We start from the raw sequence: 12,427 nt of genomic DNA, 5'->3' as shown, positions 1-12,427 counted from the left end.
CAAGGATTCTGAAGCTTCATCTGACATACTTTGGGCATGTTGCAAGGAGGGACTGGTCCTTGGAAAGGGTCATCATGTTTGGAAGAGTGGAGGGACAGCACCGGAGAGGAAGACCCTTGATGAGACAGATCGATTCTGTGAGTGGAGGGGTGGGAATGAATGTGTTTCGAGAGGGAGAGGTTGGCACAGGATAGAACAGCGTTTAGGGCTCTTATAGAAAGGGTCGCTATGAGTCGCAAATGACTCGATGGCACATAACAACAAACAACCATTAATATCAAGTTCAAGTAAAATCTTGCTAAATATAATTAAAAACAGTACACTGACAGTGAATTCCAGAAATTAAGGCTAGGATTAAAAGAAGCTATGGCAGGAGAGATATCATTACTGATACCAGATGGATCCTGGATGCAAGCAGAGAATACCAGAAGAATGCATACTTTATGAAAGACATTTAACTCTATGGATCTTAACAAATTATGGCTGACATTGAGAAGAATGAGAATTTTAGAACACGTAATTGTACTCCACGAAAACTATAACTCAATCAAGAAGGCTGTTGTACAAATAGAGCCAAGGGGAAACTGCATAGCTTAGAATCAGAAAAGCTTGCGTCAAGGCTGTTTCCTTTCTCCATACTTATTCAATGTGTATACTAAGGTTCATGAGAGATATTAATTTGTACTTTTTCTGTAAAGTTTATTCTATATTCAGTATCAGTGAAATGTTGACCTAATAAAAGGAAGGTTTCTTCCTTTTTTCTTTTATGAAAAATGTGCAGGATATTACTTCTTTTTCAGTAACATTATAAAACAAAGCCTCTACAAATGATTATATGAAAAACCAGTACAATTTGTAAACTTTCCCTCAAATAATAAAAAAGGTGGGGGAACCTCTATTTATTGGCTTTCTATTATGAATTTATTAATGTTTCTGAGGCTGAAAATGTTTATGAGAGGAGAATGCCCATTGCTCTCCCTCAGAGCAATTTGTGGATTCAAATTATTCCGTTAGCAGGGCAATATTTAAGGCATGACACTCACAGCTCCTTAAGGAGATGATTGTTAGCAACACAATGTGCAACAGCTCTGAACCCTTTCTTATCCTGTTCCAATCTCATTGACACCATCAGACCTCAACTCAGTTCTCCAGTCACTGAATCAATCCATCTCATCCTGCATCTTCTCCCTTGCGCTGTCTCTCCACCATTTCAGGCATAATGTCCTTCTCCATAATGGTCACTCCTGGCCATGTGCCCAAAGTATGTGAGATAGAGTTTCAAAATCTTTGCCTCCAGGGAGCAGCTCAGTTTCACCCTCTCCAGGGAGATCTGGTTGTTCTCCTGGAAGTCTATGGTATGTTCAACACTCTTCTCCAGCACCACAACTCAAAACTGATCCTTCTTCTGTCATCCTTAGTTATTGTCCAGCTCACTAATGTATATAGCAAGTAACTGCGAAAACCATAGCTTGTATCAGGCATGACTTAGTCTTCAGATTGACATCTTTTTTTCAAGACTATGGAGAGATCCCTGACAGCCGACTTTCCCAAAGGAATTCGTCCTTTCATTTCCTGACTGCTGATGCCAAGAGTGTTGTTTGTGGAACCAAGAAAGTTCCACAAGGGTATGATACTGAAGACTAAACAACACAACCAAAAAATGGGCTCATCACACATTGGGATGATAGGGGAGACTGGGCAGTGTTTCATTCTGTTGTATATCATAAGGATGCTATGAGTTGGAATCAACTGGACGACAGCTAATAACAACAAAACATACAATGAAAAATATGCCGCCAGAGGTCCCTTTCATTGACTGAAATGTTCAGCCAGGAGTTCTGGTGGCCTAGTGACAGGTAGCTGCACTGCAATCCAGAAATGTGTGGTTCGAATCCACCAGATGCTCTGCTGGAGAAGGAGGGACAATCTCCTCCTATACCAGTCAGATCCGATTTGACGGTGCACGTGCACACATACACACACACACACACACACACACACATAATAAAAAAAAAAAACCCTTTAAAAAAAAGTCAGTAAGCATATGATTGTGTGGATCACAACAAACTGTGGCTAACTCCAAGAACAGGAATCCCAGAACACTTGATTGTGCTTATGGGACACCTATACTTGGACTAAGAGACAGTCATCAGAACATACCAAGGAAACACTGCATGGTTCAAAAATCAAGAAAGGTATATGACAAAGATGCATCCTATCTCCATATCTTTTCAATCTCCATGCAGAACAGATCATCCAGAAGGTTGGGCTCTATGAAGAGCCAAGTGGCATCAGGACTGGAGGACGATTCAACAACCTGCATTATGCAGATGACACAATCTTGCTTGCTCAAACCGAGGAGGACCTGAGGCATTTGTTGCAGAAGGTCAAGGACTGCAGCCTTCAATACGGATTGAAACTAAACATAAAGAAAACAAAGATTCTCACCACTAGACCAATTGGCAGCATCATGATAGATGGTAAAGCGATTAATATTGTTAACAGCTTCAGTTTGCTTGGCTCCACAATCAACAGTTTTGATACCAGCAGCCAGGAAATCAAAAGGAGAATTTTATTGGTAAAATCTGCTGTCAGGGACCTTTTTCAGAGTACTTAAGAGCAATAAAGTTAGTCTAGAGATTAAGGTTTGCCTGGTCCAGGCCACGCTCTTCATAATTACTTGCTATGCATAAGAGAGCTGGACAATGACTAATGATGACAGAAGACGAATCAATGCCTTTCAGATGTGGTGCTGGACAAGAGTACTAAATACATCAAAGACTGCTAAAAGAATAAAAAGGCTCATCCCAGATAGGGTGAAACCTGGATGCTCCTTGGAAATGAGGGTTCTGAAGCTCCATCTGACATACTTTGGGCATGTTGTGAGGAGGGACCAGTCCTTGGAGAAGGATGTCATACCTATAAGGGTGAAGGAAGTACAAAAGGAAGACCCTCGATGAGATGGACTGACTCAGTGACTGGGGTAATGGGGATAGGTGTGTCAGGGATGATCAAATTGGCCCAGGATAGAGAAGAGTTGTACATAGGGTAACTGTGAGTTGGACTCAAGAGCACATAACAACAAGCCTCAAGGTGTGCCTCAAATGTTTACAGAATATAGCACTTCTCTACATTCTTCTTTCGCCTTAACCAGTAATTTAAAACCAGATAATGCGCTATAAAGTGCCACCAAGTCCACTATGACTCACAGCAGACCTGAGTTTTGCCCATCATCCTCTGTATGGTGCAGCCCATTATTACAGTTACTATGCTAGTCCATTTTGTTGAAGGTCTTCCTCTTTTTCTGACCCTTCATTTTTCCCAAGGACTGGCTCCTCCTGACAACATATTCAAAGTATGCAAGGCTGTTCATGCTGTTAAGGAGTTTCCTAACTTCCTCCAAGATAGATATGATTTGCTCTTTTGGTCATCCACAGGATAATTCAGTACTCTTCTCTAACATCACAACTCAAAGGCATTGAGTCATCTTCTGTCATTCTTAATCACTGTCCAAATTAAATATACAGAAATAATTGAAAGGCTATGGCTTAGACATCAAGTTCACCTGAGTCTTAAAACTGACTTTACTACTTCTTAGCAATTTGGAGAGGTCCTTGACAAGATATTTTGATTACAAGATGTCTTTTGAATTCTTGACTTCCATTACCATTGAGTACTAAATGTGGATCCAATTAAGAAGAAATTGTTGACAGCAATCTCTTCTCCATCATGATGTTGCCTCTTGGTCCACTAGTGAGGATTTTTGTTTTCTTGATGCTGATGTGTTCTGCCCTAAGTGATTCAAGAATTCTTCACTTTCAGCAAGAAACATTGTGCTATTCGCATAACATAGGCTGTTTATGAGTCTTCTTCCAATCCTGATGCCAGATACAAGATGGTATGATACTTCAGGCTGTACTGCTACCAATAGCACTGTAGTTGTATGCTATCTCATAGGAACCAGCTGACCCTCCATTCAAAGGCAGTTATGCTATCTCATAGGAACCAGCTGACCCTCCAGTCAAAGGCAGTTATGCTATCTCATAGGAACCAGCTGACCCTCCAGTCAAAGGCAGTTAATCACATACAAGGGCCAAGCCTTCTCCCTTTGAGCAGCTGGTGGATTCAAACCACATGTCTTTGGGACTGCAGAGAAGCTTCTTACAGCACTATGCCACCAGAGATCCAAATTCATTACAGTCAAAGTACTTCAGACTCATAACAATCTTATTGACCATTTCAAGTCCCATCCTCAATCCATGTTTTATACCTTCCCAAGTCATAAATTCTTTAGAGCAGAAGTAGTAATTTTATTTGTATCTTATTCCTTCACAATTACCAAGAAAAAGTATTTATTACCTTCATACATTGAGAAAAACAGAGGATGTTTTGGGGTAATGAAAATCTAAGAATTTGGACTTGTACGGAGGTTAGCAGATGATTATTTTAATATTAGCACAATAGTTTTTAATCAATTTACACAAATCCAAAATGACTTGGCTCTTTTCTATATATATGTAAAATAAAACCACCTAAAGACCACCAAACCAAACCTATTGTTGTAGTCAGTTTCAACTCATAGGAACTTTCCATCGTTTCCAAGCCTATAAATTGTTATGAAAGGAGAATGCCTCATCTTTTTCCTGAAATGCTGTTCTCACTGTTATGTGCTTGTAAGTCCACTACAACTCATAGTGGCCCTATGAACAACAGATCTGAATCCTGCTCTATGCTGTGCCATCCTCATTATCTCCACCGTACTTGAGACCATTGTTACAATCACTGTATCAATTAATCCCATTGAGGGTATTCCCCTCTTTTGCTGACCCTCCACTTTTCCGAACATGATGTCCTTTCTTTTCCAAGGACTAGCCCCTCGCAGCAACATATGTCCAAAGTACATGAGATGAAGCTTCACTATCCTTACCTCTAAGGAGCATTCTGGTTACACCCTCTCCAAAACAGATTTGTTCATAATTCTGGCAGTCACTGAGCCACTGTACTCTTCTCCAGCACCAGAATTCAAAGGCATCAATTCTTTTTCTGTCATCTTTATTTATTGTCCAACTCTCAGATGCACTTTGAAAAGACCATAGCTTGAATCAGGCACAGTCTTTAAACTCAACTGTGACTTGTAGACTTAAGTAGCTGATCTTTCAGTTAGCAGATCAATACATAACACACTATTCCAAGTCTCTTTGAGTACTTAAATAATCCCTTCTAAAAACGGAAGAGTGGAGGGGCGGCGCAGGAGAGAAAGACCTTCGATGAGATGGATCGATTTTGTGAGTGGAGTGGTGGGAAAGAGTGTGTTTGAGATGGCGAGGTTGGCACAGGATAGAACAGCATTTAGGGCTCTTGTACATAGGGTCACTATGAGTCGCAAATGACTCGATGGCACATAGCAACAACAACAAAAATGAAGAGTCACACAGAGTCACAGGCAAAAGACAACCATCAAAAGTTTCCAAATCAGGCCAATTAATTTCTGGTTCTTGGCCTTCAAGGAAAGCAGTTGCATGAACTATAACAAAGTTCCAATCATAAGACTCAAATATTTTTACTCAAGCTATCAAGGCTGCATTCTGTCCTAGAGGCCAGTCTTGTTCCTAATCCTTCAACAAAGACTCATCACAGGTTAGGCTCAGAAACAGGTGTTCAGAAAATTGCAACTCAAGAATGCCTCCTGGTTCTATAGTTCAAGCCTAATGACAAGAAGTTATAAGGCAGTTTACTCAATCACAGTCTACTATTACCAATGGCAACCAACAAGTGTAGGAAAAGCCTTAATTCAGAGTCTCTGTCTTTTTAAAGTTTTACTCCTTACCCCAAGACTTGAAAAGAACAAATCTATACTTTAGAAATTAACTTTTCTTAAATGAACTTTGTTGCTGTCACATGCCGTCAAATCAGAACTGGCCCTCCAGAGGCTTTTCAGAAGCTGTAAATAGCGCCTGACAAGTTCAGGTTAGCAGAAGCTTTTCAGAAGCTGTAAACGGCATGGGGCAAGTTAGCAGCACAACTCCTTAGCTAGAAGGCCACCAGATCTAATTAACTTACACATCTATTTACCTAACAACTGAATATAGAGCAGGAGTTTTGTTAGTAACCTAAAATAAGCATTCAATCTTAATCAATTAACTTTCAGCAGTGTAATTCCCATTAAAACGAAAATGTACGTATTTCCACACCTATGACACAGTATCACTACAAGTCAATTTATTTCACACATGTATTGCACAGGGAAAATCTGCTGTCAGGCATCGCTCCGGAGTAATGAGAAGCAATGATGTCAGTCTAGAGACTAAGGTGCGCCTGATCGAGGCCACAGTCTTCACAGTTACTTGCTATGTATGCAACAGAGAGCTGGACAATCAAGGAGAGGAGCAAAGGGGGGGAGGGGGGAGGGGTTTGTGCGGGGAGAAGGGTGCAACAGTGAATGAATGGAATCCCAAAATCTCTGTAGATGTTCACTGAAATGAAAAATAAACAACCTAGATTTAAAAAAAAAAAAAAAAGAATCAACTGTGGACCACCAAGAAAACCAACAGGTCTGTCTTTGAGAGGGTGAAAATAAGTTTCCCCTTGGAGGCGAGGATTTTGAAGGTCTATCTCACATACTTTGGCATGTGGCCAGGAGGGAATGACCTTGGAGAAGGAAATGATGCTTAGAAGGGTGGAGGGACATCAAAGGAGAGGAAGACCCTGGAGAGATGGACTGATACAGTAACTGGGGCAATGGGGGTAGGTGTGTCAGAGTCAATGAGACTGGCAGGGTTCAGAGCTATTATACGTAGAGTCACTATGAGTTGCCACTCGACAATATATAACAACAACTTACAGAAATCCTCTTAAAATATGTTCTTCAAAGCATAGCAGTTACTATATAATAACAGCTCCCTTAAAGCTTTGTCTTTCATACTTTGGGCATGTTGCTAGGAAAGGCCATTCCTTGGAAAAAGTTATCATGCTTGGAATGGTGGAGCGTCAGCGAAGGAGAGGAAGACCCTCATTGAGATGGGCTGGAGCAGTGACTACAGCAATGGGTTCAAATATATCAGAAACTGTGAGGATGGCACAGGATAGGAGAGGATTAAGGCCTGGTTACACCTGACTTGAAGACACCTAACAACCACCTTAAACTTTATATATACGTTGTCAGATCATTCTACAAATGACAGGTGAGCAGTAAAAAAAGGCCTTAATCCTTAATGTGGTTCTTCTCAAGTTAAGGTCAGATTTATTCTGAACTTGGCTTCTAGGGTACTCTCCACATTTTGTTATTTACATCAAATGCAGGATGCAGCAGCGTCCAAAATTTGTCTCACATAAATAGAAATGAACTTTCAAGCCACTGAAGCTCCCTTCTGTTTCATTTTGAAATTTTTCGAACAATCATTTAACCAAACTATTCAACCAAAACAACCTTTCTTGCTTAAGTCTGCAAAGGTTTCTAGCCCATTTAGTAAAATTCAGAGCGACACAGGAAACAGGATTCAGAGAGAACGACTTTAACCAACTCTCCTAACTAACTATACCTGCTGTGAGTTCAACTGTACCTGATCCTAACACTCAGTGCTTCTGCACTGCTACCCAAAGCGCTCCTACACTGCAATTCCTTCCCCTAGGAACACCAAAGATGCCAAAGCTCTCTCTGAAACCCCCAAAGCATGGTATGTTTCCCGAGGGAACAAAGAGTAACAAAGAGTTAGTTGGCAACCACCTCTCAAGAGAGACAGGTCAGGACCCATAGAAACTGACATACAACACAAGCATGAACAGCCCCCCCCCCCATCCCCACTCATCTCCTCTTTCCCAGGAAAGCCCACCCACGGAAAGCCTAATTTTGTTGCGGAAGTGGAGTTCTTCCATTTGAATTCCGAGAAAGTGGCGCTCAACGAACCCGGTGAACAAAGGAGAGGAGGGATGGAGTCCGTGAAGAGTAGGAGTGCGCGTGTTACAAATCGGGCCCAAATCCTCAGTCCCTCCTCTCCAGGGCCCAGGACCGACCCGGGAGGATGGAGAAGAGTGCAGAGGCTGGAGGCGGAGAAAGGAGCAGATGCACCCGCCACACGGAGACAGAGGGACACGAAGAAGAGGGGAAAGCGGGCGGGGACACGAGACAGCCGAGGGGCCAGAGGGCGGGGCTCCCTCGGCCGCAAGGCTTTGTGTGCAGTCTCGCCCCGATGGACAGGCAGCTTGGGGGGGGGGGGATGTCTGGGTGCAGGGGACCGTGCAGGCCACCGCGCACCTCGGCTCCCACGAGTGACAGGCAGGCGACCGCCTTCGGGGCAGCAGGCTGCACGGCCGGAGGGAATAAGGGTGCAGGAGCGAAGGGGGACGGCCCTCCAGCTCCCGTCCGCAGAGCCGCTCCGGCTGAAAGGTCTCCCGCAGCCGGCGGCGGGGTGGGAACGGGTTAAGATTCAGCCACACGTCTGTCCGTACTCCACCTCCACACCTCTCAGCGCTGGCGCCCACTCGCGACGGGAGCCGCGCCCGCCGCGCCCCGGGCCTGCAGCCCCAGCCCTGCCCGCCCACCCTCCTGGCCTCGCACCATCGTAGTAGTAGCAGACTTTCTTCTTGCCGCCTCCTTGACTGTACGCCATGGGCTCCCCGGCCACCGCCGCCTCCGGGCGCCGGCACCTCCTTCTCCTGCTACTGCTGCGGCCGCCGCGGCTCGGCGGGGAGAAAGAAGGGAAGGGGCGAAGGAGGGGCAGGGAGTCCCTCGGAGAATGGCAGGCCCGAGAGAAAAGAGGAGGGGGCCCCGGGACTGGTCGGTATCACCCGGCCTAGGGGCCGAGAGCTCCGAGAGGGGGGGCGGTAGCAGCGGCGCCAACTCGCGACACCAGGGAGGGGGAGGGGGCAGCCAAACCACCTCTGGAGGCCGTGGGGAGGTGGGGCGAATCCACGGTGGAGTCTGCAGGGGAAGCAGCAGCACGACTAAAGAAAGCGGCTCGCTCTAGGATTAAGAATCCTAACGATGAAAACACAATCTCAGGAGGGCTGTGATTAATATAGTAACAATATCAGGGGAAATGGTAGGCTTTCTGCAGGTAGACAAGGCTATCCCGGAAACGGCCTGGAGTTCTTCCCCTCGGATCTTCCCGCAGTGGTTTCGCCTGTCCGGAGCCTGCGCAGTCGGCACCTTCCCAACCGTGGCCTCTGCGCCCCTCGGCGTCGTCCCACACCGCTCCCCTCCTCCACTGTCGCGAAGCTCTCTCCCAAGCCCGCCCGAGCCGGCCACGTGCGGTGAACCCGGCGGGAAGAGTGCAGCCTCCCACTGCTGGTGGACCTAGTTGTCTTAAGTTTTCTCATTTCTCTCTCTCTCTTTTTTTTTTTTTTTAGCTGCTCTTTGCTCTGGGGTACTACTGATTTGTTTAAAACGTCAAGGAGAGCAGTGGATTCAAATAAGGATTCAAATCTTATGAAGGATTTGAATAAGAAGTCTCATTATTCTCATCATTAATTATTATTAATCAGTATTCATAGTTGAAGAAATCCTTCAATCATGTTTTTAATATTCGTCTTAAAATGAATTGTGTCTCAACTTAAAATATAAAAAAATAAGCCCACTGCTGGCAATTGATTCACGGCAACCTTTCTAGAACTTCCCCATAGGGTTTCCAAAGCTGTAATTGTTCTCCAGAACTGATTGACACACCTTTTTCCCAGAGTGGTGGATATAAAAGGGTTCAAACGGCCAACATTTCATTTAGTATTCAATGTTTTGGGCATGGTACCACCAATAACCAAAGCAAACTCAGTGCCCTGGAATTTTGAACTTAAAATGACTAAAACAGGGGAGCTGCCCTATAAGGTTCCCAAGGTCCTAAGGAAATCATCTTTTCCCAGTCCCACAATTATTGTAAGGCACCTGGGAGTAGAAGCTGCACTGCAATCCCAAAGGCACACTATCCTAATCCACTAGCTGCTCTATGGGAGAAAGAGCCAATCTCCTCCCTGCCATTGACTAAGTGCCTCTGAAAACCTTCTGGAGGGTCTGCTATGGGTCAGTTCACACAGCATGTCACACAACAGGGCCTCTGCAGGCTGACATGCTTGGCTGTTGACTACAAGGTTGACAATTCCAACCCACCAACTGCTCTATAGGGAAAAGCAGGTAGTGCACTTTTGCAAAGATTTCCACTTTGGAAACCCTGTGGGGGCAATTATACTCAATACTTTGATGGGCTGGTGGGTAAACTTGTGCTGCCAACTCGCAGGCAGGCAGTTGGAATCCACCAGCTGCTGCACAGGAAAAGGAAGAATTCTCTTCTCCCAAGCAATTTACAGCCTCTGACAACCCGCTGGACAGTCTACTCCAACTAGAATGCAATGAGTTCTTTCTTAGTTTATACTTTTTAGTCTACTCTGTACTGTATTCATTCTTTCACTGGCTGGATATTGTGAAATTGGAGCAGTAGGGAAAGTTAAAATCATAAATCACCTTCCAGTTTCAGATAGACCTTGTTAAACTATTAGAACACTGATTATGCCCATATAAGATAAAAAATAAGAGGGCAAGAGTTAGTCAACCTAATAAGTATTTTAGGCCAGTGGGACTTTGGTTGCATCATGAACAGCTAAGCAGAGTGAGAACTTCCAGCAATATCATTTTGTTGGTGCAAACACCATTTTCTTAATTTCTGTGCCCCAGGAGAAAGAAGACTGGCTAAAAAAGGCTATCACCCCAGTAACTCAATGTCCCCTCCATGACACCCTTTACCTTTCAGAAAGGGTCTTCTTTTCTCTAGAATATATGTTCTTTAATAAATTATCTCTACCTCTACCTCCTGCTATGCAAAGGCATTTGATTGTCTGGATCCTAACAAATCATGGCTAAAACTGAGAATGAGATTCTCAGACCAATTAACTTGCTCACACGAAACCTATACCTAGATCAAGAGGCTGTTTTCTGAACAGAGCAAGGGAAAACTATATAGTTTTATGTCAGAAAAGGAGTGCATCAGGGTTGTATCCTTTCCCTGTACTTTTTCAGTCTATGCTAAAGTCATTCAAGAATCATTTGAGAAGCTAGTCTCTATGAAGACGAAGTAGCACCAGGGTTGGAGGAAGACTCATCAACAGCCTGTGTTATGCTGATCACACAAGATTGCTTGCTGAAGTTAAGGAGGGCTTGAAGCACATGTTGCAGATCAAAGACCATAGTCTTAATATAGATTGCATCTCAACATAAAAAAAAAAAGTTCTCATCACAATAGACAACATCGTGATAGATGGAGAAAAGATTGACACTGTGAATGACTTCATCTTACACATGCCCATAATTGAAACACTTGGTACCAGCAGTCAGGAGGTGGATTGCATTGGGAAATTCTGCAGTCAGGGATGCCAATTTGCTGACATCAAGGATTAAGGTATTCCTGATTCAGACCATTGTCTTTTCAGTCATTTCCTATGCCTCTGAGAACTGGACAATGACAGAACTGAATAACAGAATAATTATTTTCGATGCCTTTGATTTATAGAGTTGGAAAAGAGGGCTGAAGATACCATGGACTACCAAAAGAACAAACAGATGTCTTGAAGAAAGTATTTCCAGAGTTCTATTTGGAGACAAAGATGACAAAGCTTCCTCTCGCATACTTTGTGCATGTTGCTTAGAGAGGTTATTCCTTGGAGAAGGACATGATGCTTAGAAAGATGGAGGGGCAGAGAAAGAGAGAAAGACCCTCAACCAAATGGATTAACACAGTGACTGCTGCAAAGGGCTTGAGTATGAACAGATGATGAGGATGTCAAAGCGTAGGATGGAGTTCAGATCTGTTGTTTATAGCATCCTTCACTTGATGTCACATAGCAACAACAATATTCACGTCCACTCTTGTTTCTTTACCTTGTTTCTCAGCTAGTTGGACATCCCTAACCTTAGCAGCTGTTAAAGTCTCTGAAGCTATAGTATTAAGGAGAAGTTTTCTTAAGAGCCACTGAAATTGCGATACATCCCTGTTAAAGTCTCTGAAGCTATAGTATTAAGGAGAAGTTTTCTTAAGAGCCACTGAAATTGCGAGACATCCCCTAGTCCCTCCATGGTATCACCTCCTTTTTTTTTTTTAATTTGTACTTTAGCTTTAATTTATGTGTCATTTTAATTGACTTTTATTATAGTTACCCTTGTGACTTATTTTATTTTATTAGTTCTAATGAACATTTACAGAGATTTTGGGTTTTCATTCATTCATTGTTGCACTGTTTTCTCTAGCCTCCTCCCCAGTTCGTTCTTCTTTGTTCCCCCCCCCCGCCTTGAATGTCTGTTTTAACTGTCCATTTACCACAGTGCTTGTCGAAGCCAGTTCTGATTAATCTCCTTTGTCAGTGTGTTCTTTGCCATTCCCTATCACTCCTCCCTGAGAGAGACTTCACCCTGATTCATAAGGAAAAGGGGATGGCGTATTCTCTTAGCTAC

The 12,427-nt window shown here is 43.6% G+C and overlaps 1 protein-coding gene across 1 annotated transcript in view; it reads right to left on the bottom strand.

Annotated features, from left to right (window-relative positions):
* Positions 1 to 8,806, bottom strand: part of HDAC2 (histone deacetylase 2) — a 61,267-nt gene extending 52,461 nt beyond the window's left edge. The window contains exon 1 of the mRNA XM_006879025.1: positions 8,555 to 8,806. Within this exon, the coding sequence (XP_006879087.1) occupies positions 8,555 to 8,606 (52 nt within the window). The 5' untranslated portion in view covers positions 8,607 to 8,806. The remainder of the gene's footprint in view (positions 1 to 8,554) is intronic.
* Positions 8,807 to 12,427: the final 3,621 nt, after the last annotated feature.

The sequence above is a fragment of the Elephantulus edwardii genome, unplaced genomic scaffold, assembly GCF_000299155.1.
Source record: "Elephantulus edwardii isolate Elephantulus edwardi_28Jun2011 unplaced genomic scaffold, EleEdw1.0 scaffold00002, whole genome shotgun sequence".
In the NCBI taxonomy this organism is placed as follows: domain Eukaryota; kingdom Metazoa; phylum Chordata; class Mammalia; order Macroscelidea; family Macroscelididae; genus Elephantulus; species Elephantulus edwardii.
This window is presented reverse-complemented; position numbering and strand designations above follow the sequence as displayed.